Source organism: Megascapheus bottae, chromosome 2, assembly GCF_031878675.1.
Source record: "Megascapheus bottae isolate mThoBot1 chromosome 2, mThoBot2.hap1, whole genome shotgun sequence".
Classification (NCBI taxonomy): domain Eukaryota; kingdom Metazoa; phylum Chordata; class Mammalia; order Rodentia; family Geomyidae; genus Megascapheus; species Megascapheus bottae.
In genome coordinates this window covers 42,010,820-42,035,426 of record NC_143510.1, presented here as the reverse complement: position 1 = coordinate 42,035,426, position 24,607 = coordinate 42,010,820, and the positions used below count along the sequence as shown (strand labels likewise).

At 39.8% G+C, this 24,607-nt stretch overlaps 1 protein-coding gene across 18 annotated transcripts in view; it reads right to left on the bottom strand.

Moving 5' to 3' along the window:
- Pphln1 (periphilin 1) overlaps nucleotides 1-24,607 on the bottom strand; it is a 147,787-nt gene that overhangs the window by 80,382 nt on the left and 42,798 nt on the right. For 9 of the 18 annotated variants that reach the window (XM_090324315.1, XM_090324271.1, XM_090324280.1 and 6 more), the window contains exons 2-4: nucleotides 23,462-23,758; nucleotides 13,109-13,200; nucleotides 4,993-5,241 (exon numbers count right to left, since the gene is read on the bottom strand). In XM_090324315.1, the coding sequence (XP_090180441.1) occupies nucleotides 4,993-5,241; nucleotides 13,109-13,200; nucleotides 23,462-23,522 (402 nt within the window). In that variant the 5' untranslated portion in view covers nucleotides 23,523-23,758. Of the gene's footprint in view, nucleotides 1-4,992; nucleotides 5,242-13,108; nucleotides 13,201-23,461; nucleotides 23,759-24,295; nucleotides 24,316-24,607 lie in introns of those variants that run through there. The other 9 variants (XM_090324307.1, XM_090324299.1, XM_090324405.1 and 6 more) reach the window with 3 other exon arrangements.

Sequence of the window (24,607 nt, the reverse complement as noted above, 5' to 3'; positions counted from 1 at the left end):
AAAGTCCATGAGACTCTTATCTCCAATTAACCACTAGAAAACCAGAAGTAACCCTGTGGCTAATGGGGTAGCCTTGAGCTGAAGAGCTCAGGGTCAGCACCCAGACCCAGAGTTCAAGCCCCACAACTGACCAAAAAAAAAAAAAAAGACATCAAAATATTAAAAACAAATAAATAGGCAATAAATTGAACGGATAGTTCTCGAATAAGTACAATTAACAATTAACAAGTAAATACATAAGCAAATGTTCAAAACCATTTGCCAAGGCCAAGAGTTTGGCCGAGTGGTAGAGTACTTGCCTAGCATGCACGAAGACCCAGGTTCAATTCCTTAGTACCCCATACACAGAAAAAAGCCAGAAGTGGTGCTGAGGCTCAGGTGGTAGAGCTCTAGCCTTGAGAAAGTCCAAGGACAGTGCTCAGGCCCTGAGCTCAAGCCCAGGACTGGCAAAAAAAAAAAAAAAAAAAAAAAATCATTTGCCAAAAGGAAATACAATCGGAATGACACTGAGGGCTTAAAAGAGTGACTTGAATGGGAGGCCTAGCCTGCCTACTACATGCACTTTTAAAGAGTTTGAACTCTTTAAAATAAATAAGTATATACATATATATATATGTATATATAACAAAAAAATTAAGAGTTGCAACATAGAGACTTCCCCTCATCTCATGGGTACCATAAAAAAAACAAAAAAGGAAAAACACAGGGCTGGGGATGTGGCTCAAGTGGTAAAATACCTGCCTAACAAGTAAAAGAACATAAAATAAATATTAGCTGCACACTGATTGCTCACGCCTGTAATTCTAGCTACCCAGGAGGCAGAGATCTGAATATCACAGTTCCAAGACAGCTGGAGCAGAAAAGGACATGAGACTTTTATCTCAAATTAATCACAGAAAAAGACAGAAATGGAGCTGTGTTTCAAGTGGTAGAGCACTAGCCTTGAACAAAAGAAGATCAGAGACAAAGCCCAAGCCCTGAGTTCAAGTTCCAAGACCAGCACAAAATGTAACTGATTAATTAATTAAATGCTAGTGAGGACAAAGGGGAAAAACAAACCCCATGCACTGCTGCTGAGGATATAAACTCCTTGCAACAACTATGTTAATCATTATAAAGGTTCCCCAACAAAACTGAAAAGGAACTACCATATGCTCTATAATACAAGTTTTGAGCTTATAACCAAATAAATGTAATTCAGAATAAAGCAAAATAATACCTGCACACCTAGTTTATATAGTACTATTTACAATAGCTAAACTATGCACTCAGTTTAGATGCCCAGTTTAAGTGTGGTATATGCAATGAAGTATTATATAGCTATAACAAAGTCAAATTTTGTCATTTGCAGAAAAATGGATTAAACTGGAATTACAAGCAAAACAAGTCAGACTCAAACTCTTTCACATATGTAATCTAAAAAATTAAAATAATAAAAATTTTAAAATAATAACAGTAAATACATTTAATTTTTTTAAAAGTCAAGGTGACTGCTAATGCCTATAATCCTAACTACTCAGAAGGCTGAGATTTGAAAAATGAGGTTCAAGGCCAGATGAGGCAGAAAAAAAAAAAGGCCATGAGACTCTGAGACTCTTCAATTAACTACTCTCCCTCCACCCCCCAAAAAAGCAAGAAGTAGAGCTGTAGCTCAACTTGTAGAGAGTCTAGCCTTTAGTGAAAAGCTAAATACCTAGGTTCAAGCCACAGTAACACACACACACACGCACACACACAAGAAAAATCTGTAATAAAGTCACTGGTAAAAAATCATCACAAAGGAAATGACATGAAATGGGGGACATTTTTTAGGAATGATACCAGCAAAAGGAAAAATGGCAAAGAGAACAACATAGGAGCCAACAAAGTTGAATATAATCAAAATACATAATTTCCAGGAACACACAACAGTGGTATTACTAAACTATTATGTTGTGTTTTTTTTAAAGTAAATGTATTTGTGAAGTTTCAAACACCAGTGATTACAAACTGAATCCAATCTGTTCAGGTACAAACTATAAAATGGGAAATGTACTTCTCCTTTGGCATTCCACTACAAGATAAAGATCTAGAAAGATCTATGCAAGTCGTGTTCACATAGCCCATTTTGTTTGGTAAGTCAGCACAGAAGTGAGAAGACACTGTGTTCCGGAGGAACAGACTCCTAAAGCTCTGAATTTTCAATTTTGTGTGACAATTTTAAACTTAACTTTTTCTGCTAATGTTAAACCTGAATAAACTTGCATAATTTAAAAACACAGCTAATGAAATAAATATAAAATTTCCTATTCATACTAAATAACTACAATGGATTTTCATAAAAAGCGTAACAAGTAGCTGGGTGTAATGGCTCACACCTGTAATCCTAGCTACTCACTAGGCTGAGATCTGAGGATCAAATTTCAAAGCCAGCTGGGCACTAAAGTCCATGAGACTCTTATCTCCAATTTATCACTAGAAAATGGGAAGTTGTGCAGGGAGTGGTAGCTGGTAGGATGGTAGCCTTGAACTGAAGAGCTCAGGGACAGCACCTAGGCCCAGAGTTCAAGCCCATGACTGACAAAAGAAAATAACAAATGTTTATGTTATGGGCAAGCAATGTTTCTCCTAAAAATAACCTGGAGGAAGGCTGCTTTAATGGCAAAATCCAGTATTTCTAACTTAAAGAACACGCAGTATTTCCTTTGTAACACTTAACACTTTTTTTTTTCCTGGTCAGTTTTCTGGGCTTGGACTATGGGCCTAGACACTGTCCCTGAGCTTTTGCTCAAGGCTAACTCTACCACTTGAATCATAGTGCCACTTCTGGATTTTTACATGGTACTGAGGAATCAAACCCAGGGCTCCATGCATGCTAGGCAAGCATTAGATCACATTCCCAGCCTTAACACATCTTTTTTTAAAGAAACACCCATGACACTTAAAAATGAACAAAATGAGCTGGGTGACGGTGGCTCACACTTACAATCCAAGATACTCAGGAGACTCATGGTTGGAAATCAACCAAAGCAGGAAAGTTTGTAAGACACTTGTCTTTTTCAATTAACCCCTAACAAAGCAGAAATGGAGCTGTGGTACAAGTTGTAGAGTGTTCAGCTTGGGGAAAACAGCTAAGGGATAAGCCAAGCACCCTAAGCTCATGCCTATATCCCTAGATACCAAGAAGACTAAGAACTAAAAACCTGCCCAGGCAGGAAAAGTTTATGAGACTCTTAAATCCACTTAACCAGCCAAAGCCAGAAATAGAGGCTCAAGTAATAAAGCACTAGCTTTGAGAGAAAAAGCAAAATAATAGGCCCTGAGTTCAAGCCCCAGTATTGGCACTAACTAAATAAATGAATAAATAAAAATTCTATAATAAGCAAGGAAATAAAAAGTATACTCCCAAACTTTAAGAGCAAATTGCAGAAAATACTGAATAGTCTGAAAGGATAGTTGTGGATTAATGTAAGTACTGGATTCACATATATAGCCACCTTTGGTAAATTGCTTACTTTCATTTCTTCAAATGGAAAGAGTAGTATAAAATCCAATGAGCAACATGAGGTCAAATTTATTATCAACAGAAAAAGAGGGAAAACAGATTAGAAGGGGAATATTGTAAATATGCACCTAAGACAAAGGAATTGCATTAAGTTTCAATCAGGATAAGAATCAACTGCCAGCATAGTGGTATACACCTATAATCCCAACTTCTCAGGAGGTAGAGATCCGGAGGATAGACTACTTAAAGAGACTGATTCAGGTATGATGTTAACAAGATACAGTCTCAACCAACAAGCCTGATATGGTAGTGTACAACCATAATCCCAACCATGCGGGCAGGCATAAATAGGAAGATCAAATTCCAAGGCCAGACTAGGGTAAAAACACATGGTTGGATCTGATAAACAATTTAAAAAGCAAAATATTTTAGCCTAAGAAGCAGAGGTTCAACTACCAAAACAACACCTTCCCACAAAAGAAAAACAAATTATAATATCAATAATAACTAATAATAATAGCATCCAACATTCCATAATGCTTATTACAGGACACACAAGATGCTTCGATTTCTTCTGAGTGAGCAACAGGGGATAAGAAGTATAACCAACACAAAAACGGAAACAAAAACAACAACAAAAAACTATTAACAAGCTTAACACATTAGCCATGACATTTTATTACATGGAAACAATTTTAGATAGGGAGGTCCAATAAGGAATGGTAACCACCTGGTCATCACTTTTCTTTTCCTTTCTTTTGCCAGTCCTGGGGCTTGAACTCAGGGCCTGACATTTGGACTGCAGCACCACTTCCAGATTTTTCTACACGGTATTGAGGAATCAAACCCAGGGCTTCATGCATGCTAGGTAAGCACTCTACCACTATACCACACTCCCGGGCTGGTCATCACTTCTTAAAGCACTTATTGCCCACCAAGGTTATCACTTATTAAGCACCAAGGATTATGATATAATTACTTGTTTCATATATGCCTGTAAATCCCTGCCAGTTGAGGAGATAAAAAAACAAGTTAGGCTTACAGCTTAGCAGTAGAGTGCTTTCAAAGCCTGTCTGTGAGGCTCTGGACTGGACTCTTGCACCAGAACAAACAAATAAGCAAATGAATGAATTCCAAGCCAGCTAAATGAACGTCATCTAAACATTCATAGTGCTTATCTTGTCCTACATCCCAATATGTTTTTGACTACTATTTCCTATTTGACACCCTCACTAGGCAATTCAACAAAATGCCAAGCTAGATACCATAGCTCACATCTGTAATGCTAGGACTCACAACACAGAAACAGGAAAATGCTGAGCTAAGGGCAGTCTGAGATACATAGCAAAACCCTGGCCCCCAAAACCAAAAACAACAATAATAAAAAAAAACCATTGGGCAAGACCAGGAAGTGTTTCTACAAATGCTTCCATAGCTGTCACATAAATTTTAATGAATTTAAAAGTTAAAATGAAATAACAGTTAGTACATGGGGGAAATTTACATACTCCTCTGTGAGGTAGAACATTCCTTCGATCATGAGAAAAACTGCGGCCCTTGTCATAGTCTCGGTAATCAACATGACTGTAATATCTATTGTAGCTTCCTTCATCAGGTCTGTCTAGTAGTGGAGGTCTCTTTTCTAGCAGTGGAGGTCTCTTTTCTAGCAGTGGTGGTCTCTTTTCTAGCAGTGGAGGTCTCTTTTCTAGCAGTGGTGATTTCTTTGGCACAATATTAACTACTCTATTGTAGGCATCCTAAAACAGACAAAAAGAAATATATAAAAAAAAAATCACTAATTTCTGTTTGGTTTTGGAGATTTTTTTTTAAAGTACAGGAGTTCTTAATCAAATAGAAGAAACAAACAAAAATACATTAATAAAATAGCATGAATATAATCAATACTGTCTTCATAGGGACTAAAAGAAATAAAATTATTCAATGAAGAAAGCCAAACATTCAAAATAACATGCATCAATGGAAGAGTAAAAAAATATTAAGAACTTTAACAAAAATGAATCTATCAACAACTTTAAACCATCTCATCCAGAGAATTTCCTCATGACAAAAATAAAGCAATTTTGGATAGGCAGGTCCAATAAAGAACAGAGAACATTAAATTGTCAGAAAAAAATAATATAACTACATTAGGCAAAAGGGTGGAGGGAGTGTGATAGAGGATGAAACTGATTGGAATACAATGTAAATACAAAGACCTGAAAAGAAATCCCCCCCACACTCTACCTATAACTGGTATGAACCAATTAAAAAGAAAAGAAAAAACTACATTAAGAATAATAGTTCTCTCCTTGATTTGCTAAGAATTCCTAAGAAAATCATGAAAGATTAGTACAAATATTTGTTCTACTCTGACCGAACTATTTTGTTTAGAAGAAACAAAATTAAAACACAAGAAGCAACACAGGAAGATATTATTTTTCCAGAAGCAATGAAAACAGGACAGGCTTTGGTTTCAGAAGCACAATAAAACCTACACAAAATCTGACCATTCAAAATAATGTGCTCTATAGTACATCTGCACTATCCACCCATGTGTTAATGGGCAACTAAGCTGATTCTGTAATGTGCCTAATATGAAAAGTACTTCCATAAACATGTGAGGGAAAAAGGCTAATGTCTGATGGCTTCTCATGGCTTAAGCCCAAGAGTGGCATAGCAGTATCATATGACAGCTGCTTCTACTTGATTAAGGAGTCTCCATATTGACTTCCACAGTAGCTGCACTCATTCAGTCCACCAACAGTGTACAAGGATTGTTGCCATTTTGATTTGCATTTCCTTTATGACTAGGGATGTTAGAGCATATGATTGTATATTTATTGGGCCATTTGTTCTTCCAAGAACTTTCAAGTGCATTTGCCCATTCATTAATTGGATTATATGCTTAACTGTCAGGTCATTTATATGGTCTAGATATTAATCCCTTGTCAATGAATAAGCTTTGTTTCCATTTGTTAGCTGTCTCTCATTATCCTGGTGATTTTTCTTTTATTATGCAGAGCCTTTTAATTTGATATTCCCTTTTGACAGCTTTTCTTGAGCTACTGGAGATCTATTCAAAAACTCACTGCCAATATGTTCCAACTGTTTCAGGTCTTATATCAGTTTTTGACCCAGAATACTGAAATTGATTTTTTCAGAATACTGAAATTGAATACACACTTTTCCCAAAAGTATTTGTTGAAGAGGCAGTCTTTTCTCCTAGAAATTTTGGGTACCATTCTCAAAAAATACGGTGGCTATTTCTGTGGGCTTTTTTCTAAGTTCTAGACATTTTCTCTTTTTGTGCCACTAACATTTTGTTTTTAGTTTTCAAGTTCTGAAGTACAATTTAAAATCTGAAATCTGATATTGTAGTGCTATGCAACACTGCTCTTTTTCTTAGGAATGCTTTGCTTATTTGGGGTCTTGTAGGTTCCATAAGAATTTTAGAATTATTGCCATTTCTGTCAGGAAAATCACTGCACTCAATTTATAGGCTGCTTTCAATAGAAAAGCCACTTCCACAATTGTAATTGTTCTAGTTCATGGACGTAAGACATGAAGTCTTTCCATCTTCTAGTATCTTGTTGAACCACCTTCTGTATTTCAGGAGGGGGGCTTTGCATTTTTTTTTTTAAATTTGAGTTTTTATTGTTGGGGTAATATATAGAGGGGTTACAGTTACATTCACCAGATAATAGGTGCATTACTTCTCACATCGATAACCCTTCTCATGTTTTTGTCCCCATTTTCCTCCCCCCACCTCCCAATCATCCCTCCTCCTAATCATCTTGTTTTCTCGGTTCCCTTTCCGATTTCAAATAAACAGATAAACGTATACACAATATACCAGGTAACAAAGTCAGATACAGTAACAATATGAGATTAGCCAAAAGGGCAAAAAAGAAAAGAGAAATAACAGTATATTAAGATCAACAATCACACAAGATAAAGCTCTTGTTTCCATATCCTAGAGATCCTTTTTGTATTTCTATTTTCTCTGCAGAGGTTTTTCACCTTCTTGGTTAGGTTTATTCCTAGGTTTGTGCTTTGTTTTTTGTTTTTTTTTTTAATTGAGGCTACTGTCAATGGTACTGTTTCCCTGATTCCTTTACCAGCAATATTCACAGTTGGTATATAGCAAGAAAGAGCCAATTCCAAGGCTTGAACTTAAGTCTTGGACACTTTGCTTGGGCTTTCTCAAGGCTAGTGCTCTACCACGTAAGCCACATCACCACTTCCAGCTTTTACTATGTATGTGGTACCAAGGAATCAAACCTGGTCCTAGGGTATGGTAGGCAAACACTCTAACACTAGGCCAAACTCCCAGCCCTCAAAAATTTTTTATCGGAAGTGGCACTGTGGCTCAAGTGGTAGAGTGCTAGCCTTGAGCAGAGAGACTCAGGGAGAGCACCCAAGCCCTGAGTTCCTATCACAAGACTGGGGGAAAAAAAAAAAAAAAAAAAAGATGACTGGGAATAAAACTTATTTCCTATTAGTATAAAATCCAGATAAACAAAATAGGGAACCATATTCCCTCATCAGAGCAAAGTGAGTTCACGTTTTTCCCCTTCTTGGTGCCAGTCCTAGGGCTTGAACTCAATGGCTAGAAGCTATCCCTGAGTTTTGCTCACAGCTAGCACTCTACAATTTTAGCCACAGCTCCATTTCTAGCTCTTTGGTAGGAGTCACATGGACTCCTCAACCCAGGCTGGCTACAAACCATGATTCTCAGATCTTAATCTCCTGAGTAGCTAAGGTTACATGTTACCTGTGTGAACCACCAATGCTGACTAAGGTCTCAATTTTTTTTTTTTTTTTTGGTGGGTCATGGGACTTGAACTAGGCCTGGGTGCTGTCCCTGAGCTCTTCAGCTCAAACCTACCATGAGCCACGCCCCACATCCCCTTTTCTAGAAGTTAACTGGAGATAAAAGAGTCTCCGGTCCTTTTGTGCCCAGTCTGTCTTTGAACTTTGATCCTCAGATCTCAGCCTTCAGAGTAGCTAGGATTACAGGCGTGACCCACCACCTTAAGGTCTCAATTTTTAAATGATTAAAGCCTTATATTCTGAAAAATATTCTGCCATTTCAAAACAACAATCTTTTTCAGAAATGATAGTTGATAAAAATGTTCTGATGGATGAATTTTCTCACAAGGTAAACATACAGTGTAATTATATACATCCCAGATCAAAACACTGAACATTCCTAGCACATAAAATTCTTCCCTGTAATAGGACACCAGAGGCTCATACCTATAATTCTAGCTGAGATCTGAGGATCATTGTTCAAAGCCAGCCCAGGAAAGAAAGTTAATGACCCTCTAACCTCTAATTACCAAAAAGCCAAAAGTAGAGAGAGTTAGCCCAAGGCCCAAGATAGGCACACAAACAAACAATAAAAAAAATCTTCCTGTATCTTGGCCAGTCAACATCTCCTCCTCCTCTGCCCCCTCCCAAAAGTACCTAGCTACTTTTGCTCATTTGGAAACTACATATACAAGGAAACATATAGGTGATACACTTGTGACTGGGCTGATTTCAATAATTACATTTGTGAAGTTCATTTGTGTTACTGCATCTGACCCTTGTCTATTTTTGTTGGACAATTAACTTCTCCACTTTATACTATTGGGTATTCAGGTTGATGCCAGTTTAAAGCCTTATTATGTTTGCTAGCACAAGTGCCTCTAGACCTTTTTTGCACTGACACATGCCTAGACCTAGACTGGTACCTGTCTAAGGTTTGCCATCATAGCTAGGCTAACAAGCATGCATCACTCCAAGCTCAGGGTTGAGAAGTGATCACACCAACTTTCCTGCCAGAGCTGGCTTCAAACCATGATCCTCCCAATCATGCAGTCGGATTAGAGGCATGGGCTCCTAGCAGCCAGCTTAAAATATGTAAAAACACTGATTCAATGAACTATCATCTTTATTCCAACCCCTGTCATGGTCAGCAACTTTAATCTTCATGTATGCTACTGACTCAGCCTGGAACTACCTATGTAGTTAACCAGACTTCCTATGTTGAAATCCTGTTTCCATCATCTGAGTGCTGATTTTCCAAATATTTGTGTAAGAATCATCTGGTAGACTTTTAAACCATTCTGTTATCCAGAACTCACCCAGAGAAATGATGATTTATCTATTTGCCTGGACAGAATCCCCTTGCAAAGATATTAACGAGTGGTACCGGGAGTTTGGCCTAGTGGTAGAGTGCTTGCCTAGCATGCACGAAGACTGGGGTTCGATTCCTCGGTACCACATACATAGAAAAAAAGCTGGAAGTGGTGCTGAGGCTCAAGTAGTAGAGCTCTAGCCTTGAGAAAGTCCAAGGACAGTGCTCAGGCCCTGAGCTCAAGTCCAGGACTGGCAAAAAAAAAAAAAAGAAAGAAAAAAAAAGATATTAAAGAGTGTTCACACTCTAAGGAAGTGAAGATGTTGCTCAATGATACAGCAGTTGCCTAGCATATTCAAGAACCTGGGTTTAAACCCCAGTACTGCACAAAATTTTTAAAAAAAGATAAACTTCAACCTTACCTTCCTTATCCCTCAACCCCTCACGAGTTTTGATCCACTGTCCCCCTCACAGCCTCACTCCCTCTTATACTACCTACGTCATGTAGATTACTACACCTCAATAAGCCTGTGAGTCAAATTTCAACTTCCTTCCCTAACAGAGTCCATCATTCAGCTTGCAAGCCTAAATTGATACAAAAACCTGCTTGGCCAGCGCTGGGACACTATGCCTGTAATAATAGCTACTCAGCAGGCTGAGAACTGAGGATCATGGTAGAAAGCCAAAATGAGCAGGAAAGTCTGTGAGATTTTTATCTCCAAAAATCTACCAACAAGGCCAAACATGAACTGTGGCTCATGTGATAGAGCACTAGCCTTGAACAAAAGAAGCTTATTGACAGTATCCAAGCTCTAAGTTCAAGCCCTAGAAATGGGAAGGGAGCAGGTGGAATCTGCTTTTTGCCAGGAGTTAGAGTGCTTGCACGAAGACCCTGGTTTGATTCCTCAGTACTACATACATAGAAAAAGCCCCACAAGTGGTGCTATGGATAAGGGATAGAGTTCTAGCCTTGAGAAAGTCCAAGGGCAGTACTCAGGCCCTGAGTTTAAGCCACAGGACTGTCAAAAAAAAAACTACAGCTGGTGCCAGTAACTCACACCTATAATCGTAGCTACTCAGGAGGCTGAGATCTGAGGATCATAGTTCAAAGCTAGCCAGGCTACAAAAGTTCATGAAACTCATCTCTAAATAACCACCAGAAAACTGGAAGAGGTGTTGTGGCTCAAGTGGTAGAGCTAGCCTTGAGCTGAAGAGCTCAGGAATAGTGCCCAGGCCCAGAGTTCAAGTCCCACAGGCAACCAAAAAAAAAAAAAAAAGATGCTTTTCCTATTCCTAAACTGTGCTACTGAGACAAGAAAGCAAACTGTCCTACCGACAGATGCCCAGTTAGCAACACAGAAAATTCTTTCATATTATCTTTGAATACAGCATTTAAAATTTCTCAGGAGAGCCGGGAGTTTGGCCTAGTGGTAGAGTGCTTCATACACAGAAAAAAAAAAGCTGGAAATTATGCTGTGGCTCAAGTGGTAGAGCTCTAGTCTTGAGAAAGCAGAAAAAAAAAAAACACTATAAAATTTCTCAGGATATACTGTGATGGCAGGGATGGTGTTTAAAAAATATTTTATATAAGACATATATCTTTTCTCTATTTCTCACATATACATTATCTGTTTATCCTTCTAAGTAACTAAGCCAGGTGCTGGTGGCTTATATCTGTAATCCTAGCTACTCAGGAGGCTGACATTTAGGGACTGCAGTTCAATGCCAGCCTGGCCAGGAAAGTTCAAGAAATTTTTATCTCCAATTATCCACCAGAAAACGGCAAGTGGTGCTGTGGCTTCAAGTAGTAGAGCACTAGCCTTGAGCAAAACAGTTCAAGTACATGGCCCAGTTCCTGAGTTCAAACCCCAAATTCACACACACACACACATACACACACACACACAACCACCTTTAAAACAATGAGCTTTTGAATAAAAATATAGTCTTTACATTATTCTGAAAGTAAACAGATGGTAAGGGGCTGGGAATGTGGCTTAGGTAGAATGCTTGCCTAGCATACATGAAGCCCTAGGTTCAATTTCTCAGTACCACATAAACAAAAAAAGCCAGAAATGGTGCTGTGGCTCAAGTGATAATGCGCTTGCCTTGAGCAAAAGAAGCCCAGGGATAGTGCCCAGACCCTGAATTTAAGCCCCAGGATTAGCAAAAAGGGAGGGACAGAAGGAGGGAAAAAATAGATGGTAATAAAGTCACCCATCTTGAAATATGATAGGATTTTTCATTTTTTTCCATTTTAATTCCCCTTAAGTCACCCCAGCCCGAGCTGTTATCCAACCAATGGTAGCCCTTAGGTGATAATGCCTACAGCTATGTCATATGTAAACAAATATTTGGACCCTCTGATGGTACATAATGAATCCAAAATATGTCCACATACATTTCTATAAATCAAGTTCCCTGATACTCGAAACAGGCTTGTCTCCTTACTTTCTGGCTTTCTTCCTCACTCTCTCATACTTTCTTCTGTCTTCTGTTCCTCTCTACTTACTCAGGGTGCCTCCAACTTGATGGATAGGCAGATATTCTACCAATCTTTTTTTTGCTTTATTTTCCATTAAGATGTCAAGAACCACTTCATTAGCCTGAGCAGAAGTTAAACAATTTTTTTTTACCCTTCCCTAAACTTTATCTTTAGGTCTAAAGAGAATACATATATTTGATAAACACTGAACCTCTAACTATAATAACCTTTATGTACTAAATGAAGTGCTGAAAATGGTAGAACAGCAAGCTCCTTAAGAAAAAAAGGCTTTGGGCCGAGAGTTCGGCCTAGTGGTTAAAGTGCTTGCCTAGCATGCACGAAGACCCGGGTTCAATTCCTCGGTACCACATACATAGAAAAAAGCCAGAAGTTGTGCTGAGGCTCAAGTGATAGAGCTCTAGCCTTGAGAAAGTCCAAGGACAGTGCTCAGGCCCTGAGTTCATGGCCCAGGACTGGCAAAAAAAAAAAAAAAAAAAAAAGAAAAGAAAAAAAGGCTTAGTTCAAAATTTCCGATCACTAGAGAAATTGAGACAAAAGGTAGGACAGAACACCAGAAGCTACCTGTTTGTCCCTGAGTCCCTAAACCACACTTACTCACTAGACAGGTCAAGTGTCCTTAGGAATGCATAGTTGTTTGAATCCTACCTAGGGATGTCAATGTATTCCTGCTTTAGAAAGTTACTCTGTTTCAAAATGAAAAAAATTTATTCTCAAATTCTGTATATTCAATTTGCAAACATTATAATAAACAGACAGATGGCAACTAACAGTAAGAATAGGTGCTCAAGACTTTATTTGTAAACTTGATATGACCATTATTAAACAAAAAATATTTTCCCTAAATTAAGCTTTTGTTCTAGAAATTTAAGAAATAAAATGTCTGCATTTGTTTCCAACTTTTTAAAGATAAGCTTCTGACACATGAAGACTTTGTGAATTAGATTAATTTCAACAGCAGGTTCATAGTTAGGCTGTGGAGGAAGTTGACACTTACACTGGTGTGATTCCGAGGCGGCCCTCTTTCTCTGGGGAGCCTTTCATAGTCATACCGCCCCTCAGACCACATTTCATCCTTTCTGTAAGCCACTGAAGAAAAAAGAAAATAATTATAGATTTTATATTAGGAAGTAACAGAGAAGACAGGAAGAAGTAAATGATTACTTCCCCACACAAATATTTTTCAAACACCTTAAGAGGGAGGGAAAGGATACCAAATGTCCCAAGAGGAAAGAGGAAAGTGGCGATTCTTCCCAAGAATTTAAAGATGGTCTAAAAAATAGCTCCATTGTGTTTTTTTAAAGTTATTGAAAACTTCAAATTATTCCCACCAATGACAGGGTTACAGAAGACACACAATGTTTACTTCTCATACAGAATAAAATAGAAAAAGTCTCATTTAATCAACAGTTTAAAAAGCAGACAGACAATGATATACCAACTTCCTGATGAGTACTTTATATAACACTGGTTTTCTGATTTTCCATTCTTAAAACTTCTATCTCACCTTTGCATGTTCTATAGCTATTTTAACCAGAAAAAAATATTAAATGAACAATCCTGTAAAAATACTCAATCCCTGAAAAAAAACTCTTGATTTTATTATTTTAATGTACAGATGCATATAAAATCTGAAATTAGGGGTCGGGAGTTTGGCCTAGTGGTAGAGTGCATGTCTAGCTGCACGAAGACCCAGGTTCAATTCCTCGATACCACGTACATAGAAAAAAGCTGGAAGTGGTGCTGTGACTCAAGTGGTAGAGCTCTAGTCTTGAGAAAGCCCAAGGACAGTGCTTAGGACCTGAGTTCAAGGGCAAGGACTGGCAAAAAAAAAAAAAAAAAAAGAAAAAAATCTGAAATTAATAAAAGTTTTATTAGCAATTATGCAGAGGAAGGGAGGGAAGGAGGGAGAGAGGGAGAGAGAGGAGGGGGGGAGAATACATTTTTTTTTTTGCCTGAGCACTGTCCTTGGACTTTCTCAAGGCTAGAGCTCTACCACTTGAGCCTCAGCACCACTTCTGGCTTTTTTTTTTTTTAAACTACGTATGTGGTACCAAGGAATCGAACCCGGGTCTTCATGCATGCTAGGCAAGCATGGAGAATACATTTTTGTAGAAGAAATGGTTCCAACTTTAAATAAGGACTTCCACATCTGGGTAGAGACTGTAACAAGAGCACACAGCTACAAGAGCACATGTTCAGAAACTGAACAGGCAGAGACAAGGCAAACAAAACAACAGAGAAGATAAGAATTCCAACATAGGCCAGGAATATGTCCTAGTGGTAGAGTGCTTGCCTAGCATGCACAAAGCCCTGGGTTTCGAGTCCATGGTACCACATACACAGGAAAAGCAGGAAGTGGTAGAGCACTAGCCTTGAGAAAGCTCAAGCCCAGAACCCGAGTTCAAGCCCCAGGACTGGGGGGAGGAGGAGGAACCCCGCCCCCACCCCGGCTAAAAAAGAAGTATTAGAATACAAGAAAACAGGTCAGCCAAACACCAGTGGCTCATGATTGTGATCCTAGCTACTCAGGTGGCAGAGATCTAAGGATCTAGGTTCAAAGCCAGCCCAGGCACAAAAGTCCGTAAGACTCTTCTCTCCAATTAACCAGCAGACAACTAGAAGTGGTCCTGTGGCTAAAGTGGGGCACTATCCTTGAGCTAAAGAGCTCAGGGACAGTGCCTAGGCCCAGAGTTCAAACCCCGTGACCAGCAAAAAAAAAGGAAAAAGAAAAAGAAAACAGGTCAGTTATATGAAATGAATAAACTAGATTAAGGCTGGCAAGCCTTTCTGCAAAGGACCAAATACTTTTCAGCCTTGCCAGTTGGGAGTTGGGCTCTCTTTCTTATACTTGTTTTTGAAGATAACACTAATATGCTGAAGGTCTTTTTTAGTTGTATTAGTTAGAGACACTGGCCTTAAAATAGCTCACATAGCAGGGCAAGGGTGCGTGTAATCCTAGCTACTCAGGAGGCTGAGATCTGAGAATCAAGGTTCAAAGCCAGCTGGACACTAAAAGACCTGAGACTCAGATCTCCGATTAAATTCTAGGAAACGGGAAGTGAGGCTTGACTCAAGGATAGGGTGGTAGCCTTGAGCTGAAGAGCTCAGGGACAGCATTCAGGCTGAGTTCAAGCCCCAAGACCCACAAAAAAAAATTAAATAAAATAACACATGGCTCAAGGCTACCACCCTACTCCTTGAGCCATAGAAGCACTTCCGAATTTCTAGTGGTTAATTAGAGGTAAGAGTCTATTTGGTATAAAACGGTCACATGTAATGAAGAAATCAAGGCAGCAATCAATTTCATGGAGAATTGTAATCCTAGCTACTCAGGAGACTGAGATATGAGGATCATGATTCAAAGCCAGCCCAGCACTAAAGACCTTGAGACTCTTATCTCTGACCACTAGAAAATCAGAAGTGCTTCTATGGCCCAAGGGGTAGGGTGGTAGCCTTGAGCTGAAGAGCTCAGGGGCAGCGCTCATGCCCAGAGTTCAAGCCCCACAACTGATTAAAAATAAAAAAGCTCAAGGATAGTACCTAGACACTGAGTTCAAGGCCCAGGACTGACAGATAAAGAAAAAAAAAATCATGGAGAACGTTTCAATGACATTTCCTCAAAATGACAAGCATTTGAGCAAGCTAAAAAATAAAATGAAATCTATGTCTCATTCCAGTAATCCTAACTATTCAGAAGACTGAGATATCCAGTGCAGTTAGGTAATCTGTAAATCTTATCTCCAATTAACTACCAGCAAACACTGGAAATAGAGCTAATGTTCAGGTGTAGAACAGTAACTTTGAGCAAAGAAGCTCAGGGAGTGTCCAAGCCCTGTGTTTAAGCTCCAGGACTGGAACAAAAAAAAAAGTATATGCAAAATATTAATTTCAGAAAACATCCTTTACCTTTTAAAAAGCAAAAACAACAACAACAAAAAAATGTAGCGAGGTACAGAGGCCATGGTCTCTACTCCCTTCTTGAGAAGGTTAAGGATAGAGGTCCACTTTGGAACTACAGTTCAAGGCCAGTATGAGCAACATAGAAAGAATTTATCTCAAAAAGAAGCAGGAGAGGGGCATGCATTAAATCTAATCAAGCCTCAACTCTATCGCTTTGCATGAAATACAAATGACAGAGGAGTAACTCTATTAGAAAGATTAGGCTCCCCTAAATGCTTCAGAGATTTTGAGGAGTGACTCAACAAAAGATTGCAGACCATATTTATGGTTTACTCCTGATATAGTGGCAATTTTCTGCTAGACAGCTTGGAAGATAAAAGAAATACAAAAACCTCAGATATTTTAATTACTTTAAGAACAATCTAGGAGGGGCTGGGAAAGGAGCCTAGTGGTAGAGTACTCACCCAGCATGCACAAAGCCCTGGGTTTCATTCTTCAGTACCATATACTCAGAAAAAGCTAGAAGTGGCAGAGAGCTAACCTTGAGCAAAAAGTGTCCAAGGACAGTGCTCAGGTACTGAGTTCAGGCCCCCAGACTGGCAAAAATGCCTATAGTCCTAATTATTCAGGAAGCTAAGATTGCACTCTGAAACCAGCCCTTGAGGCTCTCAGATCCAAACTTAGAAATAACCAGAAAAACCTGGACTGTGTGACTCAAATGAGAAGACACAGTCCTCAAGCACAATATATCCTATAAAATGAGTGTTAAGAAAGAAGGATAAGAGGCCAGTCTGAGTTACATAGTGAGTCTCAAAAAAAAAGGGGGGGGGGGCTTACTAGTAGAGTGCTTGCCTAGTGTGCATGAAGCCCTGGGCCAAAAGTGGTGCTGTGGCTCAAGTGGTAGAACGCTAGCCTTGAGAAAACACAAGGACAGTCCCTCAGTTCAAGCTCCAGAACAGGGAAAAAGAAAAAAAAAATTACAGAAACTAATAATTACAAAGAATAAAAAGAACTCTATTGAAAATCTAGTAATCAGAAATAAAGCACTGAGACTTAAACAGAAAATTTACTTAAGAATTTGAAAAGGGGGCTGGGAATTTGGCCTAGTGGTAGAGTGCTTGCCTAGCATGCATGAAGACCCGGGTTCGATTCCTCAGTACCATATACATAGAAAAAAGCCAGAAATGGTGCTGAGGCTCAAGTGGTAAAGCTCTAGCCTTGAGAAAAGTCCAAGGACAGTGCTCAGGCCCTGAGCTCAAGCCCAGGACTGGCCAAAAAAAAAAAAAAAAAAAGAATTTGAAAAGGGCCATCTAGAATATGCATTATCAGGAGGAAAGAGATAAATTAATGTTACTTGCAAAAGAGCTAAACATGAACAAATTCAAAGAGCTAATTCGCAGATGCCTTAAGAACACAACAACAAAAAAAGGAGAACTACTAATTATTAATGGGTACAGATTTTTAGTTGGGAAGATAAAGTTCTGAGCATAGATGCTACTGGTGACCATAATGTAAATGTCACTGATTTGCCTTTGTTTTCTTTTCTTTTTTTTTTGCCCAGGCTTGTCTCAAATTCTTGATCTTTCTGATTCAGTCTCCCAAATATTTGGACTAAAGATGTGTCACAACACTTTGAATTGTACTTTTTTTTGGGGGGGGGGGGTCACAGGGCTTGAACTCAGCCTAGGCTCTGTTCCTGAGCTCTTCAGCTCAAGGATACCGCCTACACCTGGGCCTGGGTGATCTCTCTGAGCTCTTCAGCTCAAAGCTAAGGCTCTACCCTTGAGTCATGCCCCACTTCCCATTTTCTAGAGATCAATTAGAGATAAAAATCTTGGGTCCTGTGTGCCCGGACTGTCTTTGAACCTCGTCCCTCAGATCTCAACCTCCTGAGTAGCTAGGATTACAGGAATGGGCCATCACGCCCAGCTAAATTGTATTTTTAAAGATGTGAACAGGGGGCCAGGAGTTTGACCTAGTGGTAGAGTGCTTGCCTAGCATGCATGAAGACCCGGGTTCAATTCCTCGGTACCACATACATAGAAAAAAGCCTGGAGTGGTGCTGAGGCTCAAGTGGTAGAGCTCTAGCCTTGAGAAAGTCCAAGGGCAGTGATCAGGCCGAGCTCAATCCCAGGACTGGCAAAAAAAAAAAAAAAAGATGTGAACAAATCAACAGTTGAGTTCACATCTGTAACCCTGGCTACCCAGGAGCACTTAGATCTGAAGAATTATCATTTGAAATGTGTAGAAAAGTCAGTGAGACTCCATCTCTAAAATAACCTGCAAGGAGGGCACCAATAGCTCACTGTAATCCTAGTTATTCAGGAGGCTAAGATCTGAAGATCACATACACCTGCAAAAAGCCAGGCTTTGAAGTAGAGTACCAGCTGAGCAAGTCAGCCAAGCAACTGCAAAAAGGCTGAGTTCAAATTCTGATACCACCAAACCTTTTATACTTTTTTAAAAAAGGTTAAAGTGGTAAATGTACTGTATATTTTATCACAATAACAATTGTAGAAATGAGTGCCATGGCTCACGCCTGTAAATCCTAGCTACTCAGGAGGCTGAGATCTGAGGATCTCGGTTCAAAGCCAGCCCAGACACTAAAGACTGTGAAACTCTTATCTCCAAGTAATCACCAGAAAACTGAAAGTGGCACTGTGGTTCAAGGGGTAGGGCAGTAGCCTACTAGGTTGGGAGTTCAAACCACACACACACTCAATTCTAGAAATGAGGTGTAGCCACACATTATCTGTAATCCCTGAATTTAGGAGGCTAACTCAAGAACACTTTGGGTTACAAGTCAGCCTGAGCTACACAGTAAAATCCTGTCTCAGAAAACCAAACAAACAAAAGAGCATTTTTTTCAGAAAGCCAAACTATGAGATTATTTGGCATCATAAGGTTACTGAGTTTGCTAAGTCTAATGATCACTTGTGGAAGGTATCAACCAGTATGCAAAACTTTTGCACTAAAAATGTCACATCTAGGTAATAGCCAGATGTTCCACTAGCAACTCCTACGTTTAATCCCATGACTATCTGGCTTCTCTGACTCTGTAATTGATGCTGTCTTCATGGAGTTATTCACCACAGAAGCTACAGCAATCAGCGGCTAGTGACCATGTTTTAAAAAGTAAATAGTCTCATTACTTCACTTTTGAAAGAAATGTCCTGGGACAGGAGTTTGGCCTAGTGGTAGAGTGCTTGCCTAGCATGCACAAAGACCCAGGTTCTATTCCTCGGTACCACGTACATAGAAAAAAAGCTGGAAGTGGTGCTGAGGCTCAAGTGGTAGAGCTCTAGCCTTGACAAAGTCCAAGGACAGTGCTTAGGCCATGAGCCCAAGCCCAGGACTGGCAAAAAAAAAAAAAAAAAAAAAAAAAAAAATGTCCTGGGGCCAGGAGTGTGGCTTAGTGGTACAGTGCTTACCTAGCATGCACAAAGCATACACAGAAAAGGCTGGAAGTGGTGCTGTGGCTCAAGTGGTAGAGCTCTAGCCTTGAGATAGCGCTCAGGCCCTGAATTCAAGCCCCAGGGCTGGCCGGAAAAAAAAAAAGTCCTAAACAACTACAACAAACAGTTAAAGTTTCTATTAATATAGTGCTGAAATATCAATTAAGCAAGAACTCACATTTTTTTTTTTTTGTTTTGTAAGCAAGTACTCTACCACTAGGCCATGCTCCCGGCCCTAATGCACTTTTTTTTTTGTTTTGTAGCACAAATCATCTTGGTACTATAATTACGATTGTTATTACTGATCTCTTACTACTAGAAATGAGCTATATGAAAATGGAGTTACTTATATTTGTTGATTAAACCTTAAGAAGAATTTGCAAAGAATATATATGCTCAGTATTCAGAATGAAATCTATGACTGCTAAGAAAATGGGCACTATGACTACATCTATAGCTCCATCTTGATTCATTTCAAAAGGACATCATATTAAGGCAGGTGCTACTGAGTTGCACCTGTAATCCTAACTACACAAAAGGCTGAAATCTGAGGATCATGGTTGGAAACCAGCTTGGCAGGAAAGTCTCTGAGACTCATCTCAAATTAACCACTAAAAAAACAAAAGTAGACCTATGGCTCAAGTTAGCACTAGTCTTAAACACAAGAATACATGGACAGCGCCCAGGCCCTGAGTTCAAGTGCCAGGACTAACACACACACACAAATACAGACATGTCCAATTCAACACGCTACTTAGAAATGTATTCTACCTGCTGCCTTTTTTGTGTTGATCAATGATATCCCAAGACACCCAAATTAAAAACCTGAATAAAAATTGAAAACTTTTCTTATCTAGATATCTGCTTGATCAAACTGTTATTAGTTATCTACCTCTAACTTCTATTTTTGTCTTCAAGACAGCTCAAATGCCAACTTTTCTTACATTCTCTAGAAGGCAGTGCAATGACCCTTCTTTGTATCCATCAAAACATCTTACTGTACCTTACTGCAGTAACAACAAACTACGCTTTTCCTTTCTTCCCTCCCAACTAAATACTACTGCAAACTCAAGGAATACATGGGTCTGTTGCTCCCTTTTCTTAGCAGAGTAAGAGTCCTTACTATTGGCCCAAAATGAACAGTTTATATGACCATACACAAGCCATTCTGGGAATCTTAAATAATAGAAGAGATAGTATCATTAAATTATTCAGCAAACTGCTCCTGGGACTGGGAGTGTGGCTTAGTGTAGTGTTTGCCTAGCATGCATGAAACAGTGGGCTTGATTCCTCAGTACCACATACATAGAAAAATGTCAGAAGTGCCACTGTGGCTCAAGTGGTAGAGTACTTTAAGCACAGAGAGGCTCAGCAACAAAATCCAGGCCCTGAGTTCAAGCCCCAGAACCAGCAAAAAAAGAAAACTGCTGATCCGGCGGCACCAGTGGCTCACACCTATAATCCTAGCTACTAAGGAGGCTGAAATCTGAGGATCACGGTTAAAAACCAGCCTGGGCAGGTAAGTCCATGAGTCTGATCTCCAATTAAACACCAGAAAACTTGAAGTGGTGGCTGGGGCTCAAGTGGTAGAGCAGTAGCCTTGAGCTAAAGAGCTCAGGGACAGTGCCCAGGCTCAGAGTTCAAGTCCCATGACGAGAGAGAGGGGAGAGGGGGAGAGGGGGAGAGGGGGAGAGGGGAGAGGGGGAGAGGGGGAGAGGGAGAGAAGGGAGAGGGGAGAGAGGGAGGGAGGGAGGGAGGGAGGGAGGGAGGGAGGGAGGGAGGGAGGGAGAGAGAGAGAGAGAGAGAGAGAGAGAGAGAGAGGGAGAGATAGGGAGGGGGGAGAGAAACAGGGAGGGAAGAAGAAGGAGGAGGAGGAAGAGAGGGGATGAGGGGGAGGAGGAAGAGAAGGAGGAGGAGGAGGAGGAGGAGGAGGAGGAGGAGAGAAGAAAACTGCATGTACTTCTCAGGGTATTAATGCCACTTCACTTCTGAGCAAAAGGTACCAATAAGAACCTCATAGCTTGAGTTAAAGCAGTGATATTCAACCCTGGGCATATACTAGTAATTACTTAAAGAGCATTAAATGCTAACACCACCTAGGCCCTATCCTTGGAAATTCCAAACTGACATTGAAAAGAGATTTTAGGGGTTGACTTAAACCTACAATCGTGTAATGTTGTTTCTACTGGAAAATGTTTAAAATTCAAGACAACTAAAATTAAACAAATTCTAGAACTTATTAAAAATCTTTGAAAATAAAATTAGCATTGACACAAACTAAAATGTTCAAAACAAAGTCCCAACTAGCAGTCAATGGTTAGAACTGAAGGAAAACTAACTACAGGCAGTAGTAATAAAAAATTAATTAATTTAATAAACAGCTGGGCACTGCTGGCTCAAGCTTGTAATCCTAGCCACTCAAGAGGAAATCTGAGGATTGTAGTTTGAAACCAGGCCAAGCTGCAAAGTCCATGAAACTCTAATCTCCAAAAAATTATCAAAACATGGGCCGGGAGTCTGGCCTAGAGGTAGAGTGCTTGCCTAGCATGCATGAAGACCCGGGTTCAATTCCTTGGTACCACATACATAGAAAAAAGCCAAAAGTGGTGTTGAGGGTCAAGTGGTAGAGCTCTAGCCTTGAGAAAATCCAAGGACAGTGTCAGACCCTGAGTTCAAGCCCAGAACTGGCAAATAAATAAATAAATAAATAAAAAATTATCAAAACAATAAAGGTAGGAAGTAGCTGTGGGTCAAGTGGTAGAGTGCTAGCCTTAAGCACAAATGCTCAAGTTCAAGTCACAGGCAGAGCGCACATGCAGGGGCTTGCACACACACACACCTTTTTAAAAATGCTATGGCCAAGTATCAGTGGTTTACACCTGTGATCCTAGGGAGGCTGAGATCTGAGAATCACAGTTCAAAGCCAACCAGGACAGGAAAGTCCATGAGACTCGTCTCCAATTAGCCACCAGAAACCAAAAGGTGTGGCTCGAGCAACAAAAAACACAGAGACAGTGCCCAAGCCCTGAGTTCAAGCCCTACCACCACCAAAAAAATGTCTCACAGACTAATGCTTAGAACCTCCATACTCAGATCTCAGCCAGGCACCGGTGACTCACACCTATAATCCTTGCTACTCATGAGGCTGAGATCAGGGGATTGCAGTTCTAAAGCCAGCTCAGGCAAGGAAGTCTTGAGACTTATCAGCAACCCTTACTCTATTCCCCCAAAAAAGCTAAAAGTGGAGCTCAAAGGATATTGTTTTATTTCAGGCTCATGTCTGTAATACTAGCTACTCAGGAAGCTGAGATCTGAGGCTCATGGTTCAAAGCCAGCCTGGGCATGAAAGTATGTGAAACTCATCTCCAATTAACCACCAGGAAGACTGGAAGTAGCACTGTGGCTCAGTAGTAGAATACTAGCCTTGAGCTGAAGAGCTCAGGGACAGCACCCATGGCCATGGTTCAAGCCCCACAACAATAAAAATTTTTTAAATCCTCAGATCTCAGCCTCCAGAGTAGCTAGGATTATAGTCTTGAGCCACCACCATCCCTGTAGGAAAAAAAAATATATATAGATATATATAAATATATACATATAAGTATATATATATATATTTATACACATAAGTTTATATATTCTATACATGTTTATATATAAACATATGTATTTTTTTCTATATAAACTAAAAATGCTTTTCAAAGAAAATGAAATGAGGTCAACATAGTCAATTTGTCTAAGATTATACGAAACCTTAAACATAAGTTGGAATGAGGGGGGAAAAAAATACATGCTGGTTAAAGTCAGTACAAAAGAGAATTTTTGTAAAAATGGTGACTAGGTAAGAGCTAATTAAGCAGAGAGCAGAACCCAGTAGGCGTGCTCCAGAGTGATTGTGAGGAAGAAAAGGAAAAACCAGGGTAGCCTAAACCAAGGGTGAGGAAGCATAAAGCTGATAAGGTGATGAGAACACAGCTTAACAGCAGGCTTACATCTTGGGCGAAAACCCAGTATAGAAGGGATCTGAAGCAGGGGAGGTTGGGCTGGCCACATGTATGCCAAAAGAATTAGCTGCGAGTGGTCCTTTGATGGGCACTGAGGCACAGATGCCTCAAAATTCAGCTTGTACACTTGGGTAGATTGCACTTCTGTCCCTCTTAGAAGACGAAGACTATGGCGTTGGCTTCAATCTGGATTGATTGTGGAGGTTCCAGGTCAGGGCTCTGAGTTCCAGTCTGCTGACACGCACGCTCCCAAGGAGGAGAGTAAGAGGCCTGGTCTTGTATATACTGGTGGATAAAAGCATAAACTATCTTACATTATTTTCAACATTTTTCTGGAAGAATTGGCCCGTTTTAACAACCTTTTAATGAGAAAAGGCAGTGAGTGCTCATTAGATTTACAGCAAAAAAAAAAAAAGTGTCAAAAACTTCAATGTGAAGCAGGGCACCAGTGGCTCAAGCCTGTAATCTTAGCTACTCAGGAGGCTGAGATAAAAGGATCAAGGTTCAAAGCCAGCCAGAGCATGAAAGCCCATGAGACCCTTATTTCCAATTAACCTCTAGAAAATGGAAGTGAGGCTTGGCTCAAGGGTAGGGCTGTAGCTCAAGTACACCGCCTAGGCCAAGTTCAAGCCCCACGACCCAGAGTTTCATCATTCTGTGAATTCTACTCTCAAGCTAGGTATCTCGCTGTATTAAAGATGAGAAGCTTAAAAAAAAAAAACAAACCCTCTCCAAATACCTAAATGGTATAACCTAGATGGTTATGATGAAGACATTTAACAAAATTACCAACCTCCTGACTGATCTTAAGTCACTAGTTACCTCAAGTTTTTGTGTTGTTACAGAAAGCTGCTAAAGAAAAATGAACCTAAATATTTGAACCAAGTTTTTCTTTTCCTTCATGTCAAAACTTAGCGTCTCTCTCCACTCCGAAGTCCAAACGTAATAATTGTTCACAATCCATGGTGGGCATCGGTGGCTCACATCGGTAACCCTAGCTACTTAGGAAACTGAGATAAGTGGGTCGCGGTTCGAAACCAGGGCGGGCAGGAAAGTCTGTGAAAGACTTCAATCAACCACCAAAAGCCAGCTGTGGCTCACGTGGTGCGAGACTTGAGCAAAAAAGGCTCAGAA